General features: G+C 48.7%; 1 protein-coding gene across 1 annotated transcript; it reads right to left on the bottom strand.

Moving 5' to 3' along the window:
* Positions 1-276: 276 nt before the first annotated feature.
* On the bottom strand, positions 277-19,084 carry LOC144934597 (BMP and activin membrane-bound inhibitor homolog). Its single transcript, XM_078860582.1, is given in 4 exon segments — positions 277-1,344; positions 1,346-1,796; positions 2,867-3,154; positions 17,620-19,084. Coding segments are annotated over 4 exon segments (939 nt in total). The 5' UTR covers positions 17,696-19,084; the 3' UTR covers positions 277-1,220.
* Between the last annotated feature and the right edge of the window lie 122 nt (positions 19,085-19,206).

The following is a 19,206-nucleotide window of genomic DNA, read 5'->3' as shown; positions in this document are numbered from 1 at the left end:
CGAAGTGTCGAGGGCTCGCTGACAAGTCGTGGGATAGATCCAGGTGAAATGGGTTAATTGAGATTACCCTAAATAAACAAAGACCCCCGTATAACCTAAACAGGCTTTTGGGGCAAGTGCTGTTGGCGAGCACCTATGAAGGCCAGCACGGCACACGAGGGGGATGTGTGTGACCCACATAACACCCGGTCGCCTTTGTCTCCCGAGTGGCGATGTTTACACACCGCACCAGGTACTCATTTGAGGATGAGATAAACGACACACACACACAAACACTTCTTTAGCTGTTCAACAGGGAAAATATATTTTAAAATGACAGCAGAAACCAAACAGTTTTATGTACATAAAAGAGAGTGCTCTGTACCAATTATGCCAATGGGATGTAAAAAAGGCATAATGCTGAAAATTCTCCATGCTTCGTAATACCCTGGTTTTAAGGACAATATAGTTTCTCATTTACTATAAATCCCATTGATCTAAGTAGACCTATATTAGTGTGCAACATCATAAAAAAAACATCTAACAATAATAAAATCACAACAACAATAATGAAAGCTAGACACACAGGTCGGTGTAAAATATGGACACACTACACAAGTCCCATGCAGACTCTGTACACATTTACACAAGACACCGATAACACACCCGGCAAGAGTGTGCATCGGCAATTTAATTTAACAAATCTTCACCGACATCGTTCCGTTTCCTTCACTCCTTCGCAAGCGTCATCAGTGGCGCACATTGGCGATTCCCTCCCTTTTTGAAAAATGACCAACGGGCAAGTTCCCGTGGGGGGGATGTTGTTGGGATGGCGAGTCGTCGCGCTTCACGTTCGTTGGTTCTGTCGTCGGCAGAGAGAGTTCGATATTCTTGAACTAAGTAGCTTCACTATCAAAGCGTGCTGTAAGTTTAAGCTCACTGCAGCGATAACCACATAGCGAGACAGAAAACAGTTTTGGGGGAAAAAAAGCAAAGCGTTTCATGAGTTTAGACATCTTCTCATTGTCGTTGGTTTTTACCGTTGCCTTGAACCTCGACGGACACCCTGAACGCATCTCTGCGATCTTGCGAGTAAACGTATCACAAGGAGGTCGTTGTGCTTTTCCGCATAAAGAAAGTCTGAGCGCTCTTCAACGTCTCGAAAAACAATTGCACCGTTCCTTAAAAATCCTCTTCCCACGCTCTTGTCTCGTTAACTCTGCAAAAAGAAGATCCCCCTGTCACACAAACGCCATCTTCTCGGTGGCGCTGCTCGATCCCCATCGTCCCAGTGACCACGACGACTTCTGCCGCTCTTCCAGCCCCTCGAGCTTCTCTCCTCCTCCTCCCCCTCCTCCCCCCCCCTCCTCCCCCTCCTCCACCGCCGCCGCCCGCACACCCCGGGCCCCAGCGCACGATCGACCACGCCTTGGGCTTCCTGGGCGCCTCCGCGCACGCCACGCAGCAGCAGCAGCACGGCTGGCCCGCGTCGCCCGCCGACTTGGGGCCTCCGTCCGTCGAGGACGACGACGACGACGGGCACGCGCGTCCCGGCAGCGGGCCGTGGAAGCCGTAGTGGAGTCGCGCCAGCATCTGCCGGTGGCGGTGCCGCGACTCGCTCCGCAGCATGCGCAGCGCCAGCGCCACGAGCAGCGCCAGCACGACGGCGCCGGCGATGGGCACGGCGATGACGGCCGCGCGGAACCACAGCTCCTGCGAGGCGGCCGCCGCGGCCGCCGACGCCGACGCGGAGGCGGAGCGCCACACGGCGGGACGTCCCGCGCCGTCCGTGCCGGGCCCCCCACCGCTCACGGGGTCTGCGGCACGACACAGGGCGACGAAGGGATAGTGAGCGTCGGCGCGTGCGTTCGGCAATGTCGCGCACGGCACGCGCGCGACGTTTGTGTTTACGTAAAAAAAAAATAGCCAGGTACCACGCCGTAAGCCCCGCGGAGAACAAGCGCTATTCCTTTTTTACATCCGTCAACTTTAAATTAGTTTAATTACCGATTTAGTGCGATTTTTGTGCGCTTTACTTTTATTTATTTATTACGCGTGCACGACCATACCAACTCACGCGCCTTTGTTGGGGGGGACGGCCCATGCCAAGTCACATGACTTCGGTGGGAATGAGGGGGACATTTCTTTCGCGTACATTTTTTATAAAAAATACACTAAACGCTGGCGTTAATTCTTCACTGTGTGATGTCCCCTCCACCCCGATGCGTGCAGTTATTACTACTAGACAGTCGCTAGATGCTACCACTATAGGCCGTAAATATTACTGCAGAGCGGCCAGGGAGATCGTGGCTGGAGGGGGGGGGTCAGGGGTAGCAGCCCAGCCCCAGCCTGCCAAGGTGCCACCTCGGCCGGCTGGACAATCTAAGCGAGGCCAGAGGCTCCGCACGGGACTAGGCCTCACCACGCCACTCTGTCAGGTGAGTGCTTTGTGCTATAGAGTCGATAAATACTGCTATAGAGTCAGCATGTACTACTGTAGTGATAGCAGGTACCACCACAGTCAGTATACACTGCTGTAATCATAGCAGGCACCACCACAGTTAGTACGCACTGCTGTTAGATTTTTAAGAGTAGTTTTAAAATATTTTTTTGGCCTGGGCAACGCCGGGTATATAAGCTAGTCTTATATAAATGTGCATCAACGACATGTCAATACCCAACACCCTTTGATTTAAGCACCATTTTCTTTAGGCAAAGGGTGATCATGACGACCTAGCGGCAGATAACGCTGCCAACGGAAATTACATTCACGCCGCTTCGGACGCTGTCGCCAACGTTGACGCCATCGAAGTTTTCACAACGACAACAACTTTGCCGACCGCCGCGAACGATAACTATGAAAACGATGACCAAAGACCCCCCCCACCTGCTGTATCTCCCCGGGGTGGCCGCAGCAGGTCGTGCAGCGCGTTGTAGTTGCACATGTCGTCCTGGCAGCAGCGCACGACCGGCCAGCGGCCCGTGTGGTTGCGGGGACGCGGCGCGTGGCACGGGTGCGGCGGCGAGGGCGACAGGGCCTCGATGCAGCCGTGCGCGAGCGGCGAGCGCGGGTCCGTGGGCTCCAGCACGCGGCGGAAGCACACGGACATCTCCGACTTGCACATGTAGCCCGTGGGCACGCAGTGAGCCGCGTCGCAGTAGCAGCGGATCTCGCCTGCGTGGGGGGAAGAGGGAGAGAGGAGACGCCGTTAAAGCCAACGTCGCGACGGCTTCCTGACCGCCCAAACGCGCGATGGGGCAGCACTGGTCTTCGTAAGCTGATGGGCGCAAGTCTCTCGATAAGGTGACCAGTGTTGACTTCCTGCAGAGATGTTTTCATTTTAGCGATGCGAGAGGAACGAGAGGTCGAGTCGTCGACCTCTCAACTGGGATTGAACTTGATAACGTCAGAATGCCAGCGTAGTGCTCTGACCACCCTGGCCATCTTAGCCAATGTCACCCAACTGCTGGAGGTGTCAGTTCCTGAAACACGCTGTAATTCATACCGATGCCGCGTGGGTATCAGCCGCACTTCACAAGGTCCCACTGACGGTGGGACACTAATGCAAACGATCGCCAGGGGTAACGTTCATCTAAAACGACAGCCTTCATTGTGCGAAGCAGTCAATAATAGAACTGGCCACAAATCCCGATGCAGGACCTTGAAAATGTATATATTGAGACTTAATGAGGCTCTCCTAGATAACGAACGTTGTAATTACATGGATAAGCATGGATTACATCGTGATGTGATTATTGGTAGCTTGAGCTCACACTGGGTGAACAACAACAAGCTGAGTTCAAGCCTAATATTTCAGTCGTGCTCACCAAATGCTCTGACATTGATTTCTGAACAAGCCGGGCACTCTCCAATGTTACCTCACAATCACTTCAGTTTAAGGGTGGCTGAAGACGCTCGTTTTCCGACGGTGTAAAACACGCCGCTGCATCACGATTGGATTTTAAACAACGCAGCAGCAGAGGAGCATAGCGGCACTTTAGGCCTGATGAGAAGACCGCAACACGTTGTTGGAACAAACGAACCAGCAAGGGCACTTTTAAGTCAAAGCCCGTTTGAAAACGGTTGAGCTAGAAATACATAGGCCTAATAAGACTGGGCACTCTCAGTATTTGTTTGCAGTGAAGCCCATGTGTGTGTATATACATCTATCCAGGGAATTTCATCACCTATTCTACCGTTAAGAAAACATCCATCGTGAATATCCACAGGAATAACATTGACAACATTAATGCGCCGTCTCTGGAGACATTTGAAAGCCGAGGCCATTATCCATAGGTTCGGTGTTTTTTGGTTCAAGAGTGATTTTTTTTTCACCACCACCCAAAAGGTACAAAAAAAATAAACTTTTAAGCCGTGGCACAATTCACGCAATTGGCACGCACGCACACACGCACACACACCCACGTGCACACACGCGTGCGCACACAGCAGGCACGCGAGTGAGCAAACTGTGGATTGTTTCCAAGACATAAACCCGGTTAGTTGTGTCACTGCCCAGGACGCAGGTGAATTACATCCAATGGTAATGAACACAAGTAATGGTCTGGAGGAAGAGGCACCGCTATGGATTCTATTTACGGTCTCATGCAAGAAGCGCGGCTTAATGAGGTGAGGCCACTCTGGTCTTTCCGGTGCCCGCAGCTTTGTGAGCTACAAACAAGAAGGGGGAAGCCCACGCCACATATTGAGCTTATCAAGTGTTATAACGTCACTATAACAGGCTGAGAGATCCATGGGACTTATGATCGCTTGTAAAAAGTATGTACTCAGAGAGAACTCAATTTCTTTACAACTGCAGATTATTCAGATTGTTCGACTCAGCCCATCATATCTGCAGAGCCAGTGGCATGACTACCGCTTTCTGGAATGGATCCGCCCGTCGTGCAGAAACCGACCGAAGGCTGTCTAAGGACAAGGACAAACAAAGAGAGGTGGTGGCCACAGGAAGAGCTGAGCAACAACCCAATACCCGCTTTGAGCATAGAAGCACTTTGAATCAGATTCTTTAAAATACTGGTCGTGGGCGATGGTTCGAGCACAGTGGCTACAACGCGACTTACTCTTAGGAATAACGGCAGAGTTGATAGCATCTACCCTGCAGCGGATGATGGCACATTTTGGTGCAGAAATTAAAGCAGCAGATGGGGGAAATGGAAGTGCTGATGTGCTACGAACTGGTGAGTGCATTGATCGCGAGGCTCCGGAGCCGTCGGTGTGAACCCGCATGAAGAGCGTTGGGTGCAATGGTTCGCAGCGGTGGCCTTCACCGACGTCAAAGTCGATATGATTTCACTGCAGTTGAAAATGTTTGTACGCGCACATAAAATAAACGTGGCATGCCGAGCCACGGATTTAACAAAAACAAAAAACTCACAACACGAAGTCAAACTCATTTGTTATCTGAGGGCATGTGTGTAGCGCAAGGTCGAAACGTTATCCTGGTAAAGAAATGAACACTTACTCCTTTTGTCTGTCCGGTAAAGTGTAAATAGCCACGCATAATATGACACTTTTCCCACCACTAACGGGTAATTCTGCTTCACCAAGCATGAGCTTAGATAACAGGAGGAGCCAACTCAACTTGTGGATATCGGGAGTTGCTGTGGATCGATACAGGTAGGAGGAGTTTCATTGTTTCTTTTGAAGGTAAATTTTCCACTTTAGTGCACAGGACTGTACTTTATGATAACCATTTTTAGGCACAGTTAAATTTTTGTGATTCCACGCTCATGTGATGATGGGGCATTGCTCATCTCCACTGGCAGCCTTGTGCCAGTGGCAGAAAGTCCATACTGGCATGATGGGGGCTGTTCTCTTCACAAGAGAGAGCACCATGGACTTCCCACAAAGTGGTACCTATTTTATCATCCCCAGAACGATGATGGGCTGAGCTGATCCGACAGGCATTTGCTCTCACAAATATACATCTAAAATTAAGTTGATTAATATTGGAATACGAGTCACTGAAAATGGCCTTTGTCCATTTTGTGATTTTAGAGTTACACTCCACATGAGGCTAATTACTTATCTTACAGATGACAACGATGATATTTGCCATTGTTTAGTATGAGACTGAAAGCACTTTGGAAATTGAGGCTGATCTTAGCTAATGAGGAAAAGCAATCAACAACCAGGCCGTTTTTTAGGGATCCAAAATCAAACATTCTGGTAAAATATCAGTTTTCAAACCCTTCCAAAACATCAGTCGGTTGTCAGTCTCCATGTACCAGATGTGACATTTGCATACACAGACCATTATTCACCATCACAAAATGCGTCGCAGTTAACTAAACGGTGCAAATGTCGAAGTGGAAGGCCTTCACCTGGCAGCCATAGACTGACATTGCATCGGACCATTGCGTACGATAAAGGGGGGCCACTAACACACGGGCGTGACGGCGAGCAACGAGCAACGTCAACTTTGACCGTCGTCGTAAATGGGCGGCCTTCTCCCACAACGCTCTCAAGCCCGAGGTCGTCGTTTGTCACGTAAAGCCCTCCGCAGGGTCACGGGCACGAGCACAGGAAATGACGAGCGGCCACTTTTCGGACGACCCCAAACAAAACAAAAAAGCCCAATACAGTTAAGAGCACCAATTGAGCCGCGTGGTCTTCTAATAAGGGGGAGTGGTAGTGCAGTGGTTAGCACACCATGTACGTGTGTATGTTGAACTTCTTTCGCACCGTACGTAGCCAACCGTGCTGACTGGAGGTGCGAGGGAAGGACAACAAACTAAGCACAAAAATCTGTTTAAAAGAAATGAGTTTTCAATCACTATGGTATGAACTCTGTAACCTGAGTTCACATTCAAGCCATGGCTAAAATCAATGGCTTTGTTGTATATATTTTTTTAAAGATGGTACATGTCATGTGGGTGGAGTGACCATGCAGTCGTTATCGCACTGCGCTATGAACCTGACAACCCGAGTTCCATTTCCCGGCCACGGCTAATATCAGTGCGGAGTGATATCTGAACGGGTCACGGGTGCCTGTTCCCCAAGCAGCAGTGAGTAGCGTGGTGAAGTATGGTCCAACAACCGCTATGGCTGACGTGATGCGAAGAGGCATTCATGTAGCGATGGAATTAAACAGAGGCTATACAATCTGTGCGCAAGAACATTCGCCGTGTTTCTTTATGGGCGCCGTTGCGTGCCAGTCTTGCAAATGAGACTGCAGTGTAGTCGTCCGAGTTCTTACCTGGTTAAGTAAATCAACTTTTACTAGGCTATTGTAAAGTGTTTGCTTGCGCTGTGCTGTATAACAGTGGATAGACAATAAGACATTTGGCCAGGCAACACTGGTTAGGATACTCAAAATAATGTCGAGTTAAAGTCGTTCAAATCTCCCTTGAAGGTCAACTCAGCCCATCATCCTTATGGAGGAATAAAATTTGTACCACTTTGTGGAAAATCAACGTTGGTAAACATAGACTGATCCTTGTCACGGTAATATGATCTTTCTACCACTATCCAGCGCCGCACACAGAGTTGCTGTAACCTCCATTCCACTGACAATTTAAGTCGGGAGACACATGTGCTTAAGACATTCTTTAAAATTAACCTCGTTGATGAAAGGTCAAGATTTAATATGAACTTAAACACACTATCGGCAACCACGATGAGTTTCAGAGTTTAGCAGCGTGCAAAAAAGAAGGAAGAGGCATAAGGCAGCGTTCTTCATTTTCAGAGGGGCGCCACTTTCGCCGAAAAGACATCATCAGTGAGAGGGCTGCAACACATTTTAATCCATTGGGGGGTTTGACAGCAGCACAATGCTGATGATGATGGGCGGTGTTTTCACGCTCTGTGTATTGCCTGGGTACCGCACGTCAGGGGCCGTACTAAAGGCCACTAGGGGCCGTACTAAAGGCCACTAGGGGCCGTACTAAAGGCCATTAGGGGCCGCACTAAAGGCCACTAGGGGCCGTACTAAAGGCCACTAGGGGCCGCACTAAAGGCCACTAGCAGCCGTCAGTGCCCCCCGGACCTTGCAGTGAAGGACACCGGGCCACATAACCAAAATTCACACAGAGCAATGGGAAGCACTTCGGAACAGAAGTAAAAGCGGACGAGGCAAAGAAAGGCACCGGCGATGATGAGACGTACGCACGCACACATGTTGTAACGTTAAACTTCTTTCGCACCGTACGTAGCCAACCGTGCTCGTTGTAGGTGCAAGAGCATCAAACAGGACTGGGTCATCAAATAAGGCAAGAGGGACCTTGACTACGAGGTCTAGTTTCCAACATAGTTCATCCTCGAATAATACAAAATCTCTCGATTGGCTGGGAGGCAGGCCATGAAGCCATGAGGGCAGCAAGGGCACTACCCGCCCCAAACCAAACTAATTAATCGCCTCATCAACTCGGAGAGCTCTTCTCTGGCCACATGTCAAAACAGCAGCGGGTTTTTTTTCCCTCTGCTCTCGCATGGCAATCTGTCTGTCTCGTTAGCCGCCCCACAACGGTTGAAAAATCTGCTCAAGCGTGCCCCCCCCCTACACTCCACTCCACTCTCTTATCGCGGCGGCTCAAGAGGCATGAAATATTCCCCGCTCTGTGGTCAAGTGGCACGTCGATGCCTTGAAGTAAAAAAAACCGTACATTTTGAGCCGACATATTCAAGCGAGAGCTGCTTTCAACTCGGGAGTCATTAACCGTGCCGTCTGGAGAAACACGACGGGCACTGAAGGCGGCCCTCAAAGTCCTTCTCGTCTCGTGCCAAGTCAACAGAATTTAAATAGAGCCATCGCTGAGCCGCCTCCGATATGGATGTTAACCAAATCGGTCCCATCGCGAGTGTCCATAAGGCTTTAGCTTTCTAAATAGAAGTGGACCACCGCTGATCCGCTCTTGCATTTCCTGATCTTGCGACCATTATCTGCGCGCCGAATCAATCCGCAGAAACTCCTCGAGTCCACGCACACAGTTTCCTTATTTTCCACCCTGTGGCGGTGTTAAGAAGAGTAACCATAACGTTGTGACAACGTCATTCAGTCATGCACAGGTAAGCGCAGATGAAAGTAACCCAGCGGTTGGCGGCATATTTCATCCTATTTGCTACTTTACGTGTGGAATTGACCTGACCCACATTTACCCAGAAGGGTCTTCTGTGTCTCATGACATCACACCCACACAACCCACGTGGGCTGGCGTGGTGAGGCTCTTATTCGGCATCGGATTAACAAAAGGGGCTGTACGTGTGTCCGTGAGAGTGATTTCAACTGTTGTGTTCACTTGCGCACACTTTGCTACAATTGTTTAAATTAGACCATGGTCCTTTCACATTTTCCCGTGAAATCACGCTTAAGTGGATAATGACAATTGGCCACAAATTCACCCCCTTATCCGTGTTCACCAGAACTTATTTGCAGTAAAATGTGCAGATAAGTACTGTACTTTTACGAATGAATACTAGGATCTGCCAAATAGTTTCCCCATATCGGCATGGATAAGCGGAGTTCTACTACAATCCATTTATATATGCGCGAACACAGAGCCGTAAGTAACAGAACGTGACATTTTTAATACATACATTTTGAAAATCATTCACACACTACAGTATTTAATGGCACTATTTTTCAAGTTGCCACATTAAAATAATTCGCAACAAAGAATGTCCACATAATCGAGTAAGGGAGGAGATATTTTTGTAAAAAGATAATTTAAGAGCTCAGAAGTAGGAAAGAGAGGAAATGCCAGGGTGGTAAAGAAAGCCTTTTATTTTGATTTATTAAGTGCCATTCCAACTTATTTCGTATTTCCATAATGTGCCGCCATTGCTCACGCACTCATTCGTTTCACCATGTTCTCAAGACCTTTTTTTTCACTGAGGTTGTGAAAACAGAGTGCGCCTAATGTAATGTGCATAGCGAGTGGGGGGTGGAGACGCTGAACACGCTCCGTCATGCCGCCCTCTTCTCAAAATAAGTTCGTAATCCGCAGAGACAGCGTTTTCATGAATTAAAAAAAAGTTTCAGGATGTGCTGTACTGAAAAGCAACTGGCAAAGTATATTATAGCGTTTGCAAAATAATTTGCATCAACGTAGCATCTAAATTCCGTTGCTTCTCATAAGACGTTGTCGTGCCAGTAAAAGGGGGCTGGTGGACTGCCAAGATATTGTCATGCACGTGAAACATTCACTTGCCAGGAGAAGTATTTGGCCGACATAAGGCAGTACAGCAAGTAGGCCGTTGACCTATTTACGAGCAATCTTGCGCGTTATTCCCCTCGTGTGCGTGTGGCTTTTCTCTGGACACTCCGCGATTGCAAATCCACATTCTTTACGTACGGTGCGAAAGAAATTCAACATACGCACGTACATCCGTGAAGACAGAACCTCCCCCCCCCCCCAATAAAAAAACACAAAGCAGCGGTTAAATTATACAGCGCACACTGTAACACCATGATAATAACGGATAAGTTATGTTACACAAAATCATTAGTCCCATGGGTAACAGCAGTTTGACCCTGATCACATGGCGGCCGAAGGGCCAATCACGTGGCCACTCATGCCCCCCAAAGCTTCGCAGCGATGGCTCTGCATTTAGAGTGTGCCTCTGGTGGCTTGCTGGAAAGCTGGCAGGTACGCTGTTACTAATCGCTTAAGTGGGGCTAATGACATCGTTTAGGTTATTAGAGTCGTTTCATTACTCGGTCCAAGTATTTTTTTTCTCACACAGTTTTAACACACAGAGGTTGCTGACTTTATAAGCAATGTAAATTACAGCTGAGTAGCATGACCCCTTAAAGGCACGCCAGGAGCATTGTGGTCCACGGCACTGACACACCGTGACCCAAGGCATCGTGAATAATTGTCATGGGGTGGAATCTTTAACGTCAGCCAACAGCTGGGCAGGACAGCAGAATCATGTCCAAAGTTGAAGTGACTCCACGCGCCTATGAATACCCGGTACCGATACCGTCTTCTCAAGCCTGTGCGTTTTATCGAACAGAAAACTGTGGAGCACAATCAGCAGGCTGGGGGGGGGGTGTTCGGCTTCTGACACAGTCCTGCTCTACATCAAAACAAAAAAAGGCAAATCTTGGCCTGGGATCAGTGCCCCCCCCTTCCTACCACTACCGACCCCCAACGATTGTAGGGGCAGCGAGGGTGGAGAGGAAGGGGAGGGAGAAGCACCGTAGCCTTTGTAATGTCACTCCGGGAGACGGGTTATTGCAATCAGGGACTGCCCAATAATAGTGTTGTGCGATTTGAAGTCCCTAATCACCCATAGGAACTCAACATGCTGGAAATGCAACATGCAGGCTCCTACACACGAGGTCAGCGAAGCCGCGCGCCATGTGTGTGTGTGGTCGCCCAGTGTTTGTATCTGGAAAGCAACTGCATTTAAAGATTTCGCAAATTGTAACGCACGCGGGCTGCTGAGCAAAGGAATTGCACACACAGCGCACGTGCGCACACGCGTGCGCATACACACACACACGCGCACGTGCGCACACGCGTGCGCATACACACACACAGCGCACGTGCGCATACGCGTGCGCATACACACACACACAGCGCACGTGCGCACACGCGCACACACACGCGCACACGTGCGCACGTCAAGGGCTTGTAACGCCGTGGCATTATAATGCTGGCGTGGGGAAGCTACATTCGAAACCAGATTCCAATTTTGTTTTCTTCCTGAGAATACGTGTGGGTTCTACGTTATGTTTGGGGGGGGGGGGAGAAAATAAGTAAGGCTACGACGCACATTTTAGAAAGAAATGGACACTTTAAGGCAATGTTGCGTTTCAAGTAACGTATCAACGACTTAAAAAATCAGAGGTAATGCTAGCACCTCTAGTTCCACCATAGGATGAGGAATGTCCCACCGCTCATTTGGGCGGGGTAAAAGACTTTGATCGCTTAAAAGGCATTTTATGTTAGGCAGAAGTTATATGGAAAAAATAAGAAAAACTTTAAGCAAATTAATGCCATGCGCAAAGAAGACTGCCAAACTTATTAGATTGCAAGCAGAGATCTAAAGGCGGGGCGCGGGGCTTGAGGCATGTATTTGTGGTTGTGAACTGTTGTGCTTACAATGAGCAGTTTTAATACAAACCAAGCGCTCACCAACCCATGCACTCAAGACATGTGAGCATTAGAGTGGGGGGGGGGGTGCTTGGGTTTCCTAAACGTAAGCTTGTCGGGCCAGTGGTAAGTGTCCACCATCCGTATGGACTAAACCGCCATCGTCAGCACTCCAAATGAGCACATTAAACAGCAAGCGAGTCACGTGGGGGGGGGGGGGCTTGCTTGCGAGTGCCCGCGTGGCCGGCCGTGAATCATCTTTTACGGGCCACTCTGGCGGCGGGGAGGCGGTGGTGGTGAACCCTCTTGGTTCAAACAACAAAACACGAGCAAATAAACGAGTATATCCGTTGCAAGCGATGGGAGAGCGAGTGACGATGTTAGGCTGCGTGCGGGAGCGACGTTACAGCTGCACTGGTCTGCGCCTGCATTCAGCAGTGGCTCGAGAATGACTGATGTTCATCATGTATGCACAGTACTGGCTGGGTGGTGCTGTGCTCAGGGGCCAGAGTTTAATTCGGTCCATCATCCCTCCAGAGTTTGTAAAATGAAGTACCACTCTGCGGAACGTCAACGGAGTCCTTACAGAGAAGCTGGCCTTGCCATAAGATTGTGGAATTTCCACAATTGGTACAGTGCCACCAATGGGGATGAACACTGTGCCATTAACAATTTGAGATTGGAGGCACTCTTGCGTTGTTATTACTTTGCTTGTTTTGTTACTTTGTGTTACTTTATGTTAGTATGTTACTTTGCTTATGCTCTGTATTTACAGATCGCCCTCGAGCAGTAGGACTGGCCAAGGGAGATAAAGTTCAGAGAGACAATGAAAATAAACGACAGAAGAAGTCACTGTAAGAAATAGAAGAACTTAATTGAGTCATTCGAATGACAACTGTCACATCAATGGATCCGTTGCAATTTTTAAGATGGGGTGGATTAGTGGTCACACTGCCCTGTGAACCCAGCACCCAAGTTCAATTCCTGGCCATAGCTAACATCAGTGTTGAGTTATATCTGTACCAGTCCCGCCCCCCCCCCCCCAACATTCATCAACCCACACTGACCAGCGTGGTGAAGTATGGTCAAACAACCGCTATGACTGATAATGGTGTTGTGTTGTTGGCATTCATTCAGCAGTGGATTGACAAAGGGATGTTATTACACCAATAACCACAATACTTAAGTAATAAAAAAAAATACAAAGGTATTCCTCAAATCTCGATTTTTTTAAACCTGCCAAGGATACTTGAGGTTTCAAACAATCACATTTGTCAATATTCTTTAGATCAAGACGTTTGCTAAAACACAACAGTGTGGAGAATAATATCGTGTACTACAGCACTGATCCCATACATTTGAATAATAATCCAGTAACTCCATTGTAATAATGTAATAAAGTAGTGTGGCTCATAATCCAGTGCATGACAGAATAGGAAGCATGTCAATATACTGCAGTGTAGAATCACAGATCTACAAATACAATAGGTGTATAGTTGGTCTGAACAACACATTTATGGAAAGTGGATAATTTCTGCTCCACCAAGGAATTACAGCAGCCAGAGCGGGTCTTGGATGTGTTTTAGGTTATTCAGCATGATGTCCAACGTTTTGCACCCAGAACGCGGAAAAAAATACTGGACATCATCCCAAGTAACATTATACAGCACAACCGTGAAATCCTACGTAGCAGAACTTGAGCTCTTCCGGTTGTTGTAATTCCTCAATTCTGGCAAAAAAAAATTACCCCTGGGAGTGAGCAGGCAGCAGGGAGGGCATGAGGTGCTTAGGAGACATCGCCCACTTTCCACGTAGGATCATTTTCAAATCCCTCTCTCCTATTATTATTCCACTTGTTTACCCAGGAAAGCCTCACTGAGACTCGTGGCCCTCTTTTACGAGGGTCCTGCCCACTTTTATTTTCAATGAAGGAGCAATGTTTGCTGCGTACAGTCCCGATCAGTCAGTTCGGACACATTTTCAAACTTGCCAAATTGGGACCACGATGCTGGCACACAGTGGCATACTCTCGCGAATGAGATGGCATGCGATCTGTAATGTCTACTGTGAAGCAGACGGCGTGTACTTGTTGCGGTTAACACGCTCATGGTTAATAACCAGGGCGACCGCTGAAATGAAATCGTGAACCTCCGCGACAAACCGCTGGGCCGTGCCACCGCTCGCTAACACAAGGGCAGGCACGTGAAGATCGTCCCACTGATTAAGGGCAGTGGCGTGGAGCCAGACTGGTTATTGAGCGGCAATGCTCACTCCATAGAATGGCATTGATTGCTTTGAGAGCTATGGGGTTACTCTTGATCTAAACCCACAACAAAGGCAGCGAATGCATAACATAAATAGTCAGATTGCAAATATCCCACTAATACAATGTTCCCGTGACCTTCAGAGGCCACGTGAATCAATACGCGTTTTCTGTATTTTACAGCATTTGAATCAATTCTTCATCAACATTGGGATTCATTGATTTCAAAGCAAACCCGTGTTACTTGTTAGAATATCTGTTTTGTGATGGCAAAACCTGCATATTCCGATTGCATTGCAGCAAAGTGTCAAATTAATCTGCCAAAATGGTGTCAAATAAATAATTTTTATCCCAGTGTTGCCTCTTGTAAACATCGCAGCACTCACAGCGGGTGCTTGTCTGACAGGGCAAGTGTAATATGTTAAGAGGCATCGTGGAGTACTTAACACACTCATAACAAAAAAATTATATGCAAGTAGTCATGGCATGGATTGCATGAACATGCTCAATTATATTATGTAAGCAGGCCACAGAGAGTTTGAACATTTGAGATTGTCTCTAATGAATAATTATCAATTCATGATATACAGTATCTACCATATGTTCCAAATTACATGTGTTGTTGCCACGGTGGATTGTGAGTGAACAAAACCCCCAATAAATATACATCATAAACAGCATTGGAGCCCATCAGCCTACGTGTGAATTCTGAACCGATGTGTCCCAGCAGCATTTGTTTATGCGGCGAAGCTGTGCGGCGAGGTTGTTTTACTTCGTACCTTATGCACTGATGACCCTCAGTAAATATAAACCTCTGAATAGTTGACCAGCTTACACAAATGCTGCTGGAATACATTGGATTTAGAAGGAAGGCGCATAGACTCGTAATCTTTGCACCGTGTCCGTTTGTACAAAGTTTGACGTTTAGATCCCTGCGGCTGTGCAGATGTATTTTCTTTTACAAAAACGATATCGCATTAAATTGTGCATCCTTCAGGAGAGTAAGCAATTGTGTACGAAGCCACTGAATTAATCGACCCCACAACAACTACAACACGAACACGTGATGAGACGCGCCTGTGTAGAGGAACTATTGTTTGATAGGTCTCTTTATAAAGCGCAAATGGGACATCAATAAGATCTGAACCAGTTGAATAAAATATGTACTTCTAAATTTGTAAATTGCAATCTGACTATTTATGTTATGCATTCGCTGCCTTTGTTGTGGGTTTAGATCAAGAGTAATCCTGAGGACGGCTGCTTGTGTTGTGGCCGAAACGTCGTCAGAATTTAATTGTTTTCTTTTTATTATTTTATTATTTCCCATCTACGTGACTTTACCGAAAGATCCAAGAATATTAATCCCTGCAGCCACGAAAGCTTTGATATTATATGAATTGAACATTATTTGTGAGTTGTAAAATCTATTTTTGTGTGATTTCGGCATAATTATACAATGGCATTTGCTGTTTTTTACTCATTTAAACTCGATTTACCCTTGAAAGTAGAGCCTCCTCGTCTCAAAGGGTTCTTGCCTGGTCAAGCTAAATGTTCTCACGCTCAATCGTAGCAACCTCCTAAACCCTCTCTCATGCTATACATTTATACGTGATAAGCCAATTCGTTCAGCTATCATTTGTGGCCAGGTCACTTCTGAGAAAGAGGCATAGCTCAGTCGGCCTTACCTGGTACAATTAAAATAGTTTTTTACTGATTTGCTTACTTATTTTCCCTATACTTTGCACTCCTATCGCGTCTTTGAATTGTTTGTTTTGGAAACTTTTTGAACCGCCCCTCCCAGACATATGTGAAACAAAAACTTCGTATCTCATCGTATTCCTCCAACATAAATAATGATTGTGATAACGTACAGGTCACAAGATCATAACTTTGGAGCTGTAAGGCCTAAGCTGATGCTGCCACCACGCCTCGCCAAACTCTTACTGCCCTCTTCCAGATCCCACAGTTCCTGCTGCACACGTGACCTCCTAGATCTGCCCTAACGATCTCTGGCCGTCTGCGCTTGGGTAGACTCATGGAGACCACTCCAATGCCCATCTCGCAGTAACCGGCTCAACCCTGCACACACACACACACAAGTGTTCTACCAAGCACAACATCTATTGCCTAATCGTATACTGCATACATACGTACATTGTACTGCACTATGCATCTCCGTCTACCGCCCTGAGCAAGTGGTGGAAATTCCACATTGCTATGGTGGGGTACAGTTACTCCACATGATGGCCAACAATTACAATATAGTTTGCGTTATACAGGCCGCTACTTAGGCATGTGTGGGCTATGTGAAGACACGTGATGACCTCAAGGGCAGTAAACACAGCTGAGATGGAGGGCATATAAACTCGAGTTTAACGTCTGAAAAGTCTTGACAGGCATATGGAGTAATCACGCACTGCCCTTACATCGATACCAATCATCAGAATGCGCACACATTACCAACTACGTTTTAATATTTCTGCCTCGTTTAAGCCACAGAAGTTACGATCATTTAAAGCATTCCAATCCAGCCCAGAGCAGTTACAGCGCTTAACTCGCGATCAGAAGGTTGCGAGTTTTAAATCCCGATCAACCGGTCAAATAATTTCATCCCTCTGGGGTCGATGAAGCATTACTTTGTGGAAAGTCAGCCAGTGGTGGTCATGTGGAATACACTTAAACACCACCGTGGGAATGTGTAATGGACACAACTGGCAAAGGAGGCTGCCGAATGTGTAAACGAGCAAGGGCTCTTTTGACCGTCCAGACTCTTCGTCTCGACTCAGAAAGCATTTACTCATAGCAGCCATCTATTGCGGTACCTTTGGCAGTTATCTATCACTGCACCCCAACAATTGTGCTGGATGGTACCAGAGGCAGCGGCAGGAGCCGCTTTGGAGATAGCCATTACAGACGCGGATTGTGTGCGTGCGTGCCGACCAGAGATGGCAGCACAAGATATCCTCCGCCAGTAACTCAAACAAGAGTAGTAGGGGGGGGGAACCACGCACACTTCTTTGAACACGCACACACAGCATTGTGTGTGTGCGTGTGCATATCACGCAGCACGCACACATTCGGTTGAATGCAGTTCACGTGCAGCTCTTAGTTCAATCCACGTAACGCATTGTGTACACGACAACACAGCGCGCAACGCTTACTGACATACACACGTAACACTCTGTATATAAAGCACACGCACATTTGTTTGAGCAGATACACAACACTGTGTGTGTGCATGCGCAATTACACAAGTCAAAAACAAGAGACGTTTGGCACCCCACGTAACCGTGTGCTCAGCCACAAGCGTTTACCTTTAGCCAGAACCAGGAGCAGGGTCCACACTTCCAAATGCATCCACAGCGCCAGGGCATTCGGAAGTCGCTCCATCGCGTTCAGGTCGGAGTGTTGACCCAATAATAATAACAACACCAACGCCGAAGAGTGACCCAAAGCGTTCTGCTCCCTTCGTCTTACGCTTTGCAGTAGTCCTATTGCTGATTCTATCGCCCACTGCGACTGCCTCGAACACAGAACCCCGTATCAGCACCACCGCCGCCACCACCACTTCTCTAACGTCACTAAACAGCGCATGATGAGCTCGCTGCGGTGCCGGCGTTTTGTTGTCAACGTGCCACTCGACCCCTCGTTGCTGCCCGCTTGGTACCGAGCTAACAGCCTGCCCGGACAACTGCGCACAGCCCGGTCGTAAGGAACAAGTTAGAGGCTTCCTTCCCGAGCGCAGCTCTTTGTTCTGCCGTTGAGTAAAGTTGCTCGTTCGCCCCCCTCTCTCCCTCCGCAGCTTGTTCCTCCTCTCGGCAAGAGAATGCAGAGAAATCACCCCGCAGCCTTCGCCTCGTCTCACGCTGCGCTTTGTGCCAAACAGCGCAACAACCGGGGGGGGGGGAGGGAGCAACTTCGCTAAACGAGTGTCAAACTTCACAAACTCCTGCGTTCCCTTTCTCTTTGCCGCACAGACGCTCGCTGACCCACGCAACCACCCCACGTCAAAGCGCTCGATCGCTTGCCGAGCCGAGCCGAGCCGCCTTCCTGCGCGAACGCCGCCGGTCAGCCCCCCGCGACCAGCACCATCCAACACGCGCCACTTGAACCACCTCCGGCTACCCGCGTCCGTTCCCCCTACAGCTGACAACTACCTAACCCCCGTGTGCAGCAGCAGCTGCTGTTGCTCTTATACGAGCCGGCCGTCTATGCTGTTGCTGCTGCTACCTACGCACGTGTGGATGCAACTAAAAAAAACCCCCAAGGCACGAACTGAAACGTCGGCTAGTTGCCGGAGTCCACGGCTATGGAAGCGCAAAGAGTATCGCCCCCCCTCTCTCTCCTTCCCTTCCTGCCTCTCTCTCTCTCCCTGTCTCTCTCTCTCCTTCCCTGCCTCTCCCTACCTCTCTCTGCCTCTCTCTCTCTCTGCCTCTCTCTCCTTCTCAGCGCGCACTCATCCCGGCAACTGAGCCCCAACAGCGGCTGCGCACGAGCTTGGAGCCCTTCTCTGCTGCTCGAGGGGGTTTCGGGGGAGGGGAGGGACGGACTGCGACCAAGGAGGAGGCGGCAGCAGCAACAGCAGGAGCAGCAGGAGTTTGAGAGCTCGTGGCGGCTCGGGGCGGGGCTCTCCGTGCGCGGGCGGCGAGGGGCGGTGCGGGCGCAGCCGAAGAGGGCGGCGAGGAGCCGGATCGCTCACGAACTCGGCAGCAGCAGCGACAACTCGCTCTCTGTGTGTGTGTCTCTAATTAGCAATTAAACGTGTCCTGGCGCCGATCACACGATTTGGCCCGCGGGAAGGACAATGAGCCCCGGAGCGTCCGCCCTTTGACTCATTCACCTCCCTGCCTCCCCCCCCCATCTACTTTACTCTCCCCGCCTGTCTCCTGCCTCCCTCCCTC

Source organism: Lampetra fluviatilis, chromosome 10, assembly GCF_964198595.1.
Source record: "Lampetra fluviatilis chromosome 10, kcLamFluv1.1, whole genome shotgun sequence".
Lineage (NCBI taxonomy): Eukaryota > Metazoa > Chordata > Hyperoartia > Petromyzontiformes > Petromyzontidae > Lampetra > Lampetra fluviatilis.
The sequence above is the reverse complement of the archived record's forward strand: the minus strand, read 5'-3'. Positions and strand labels throughout refer to the sequence as shown.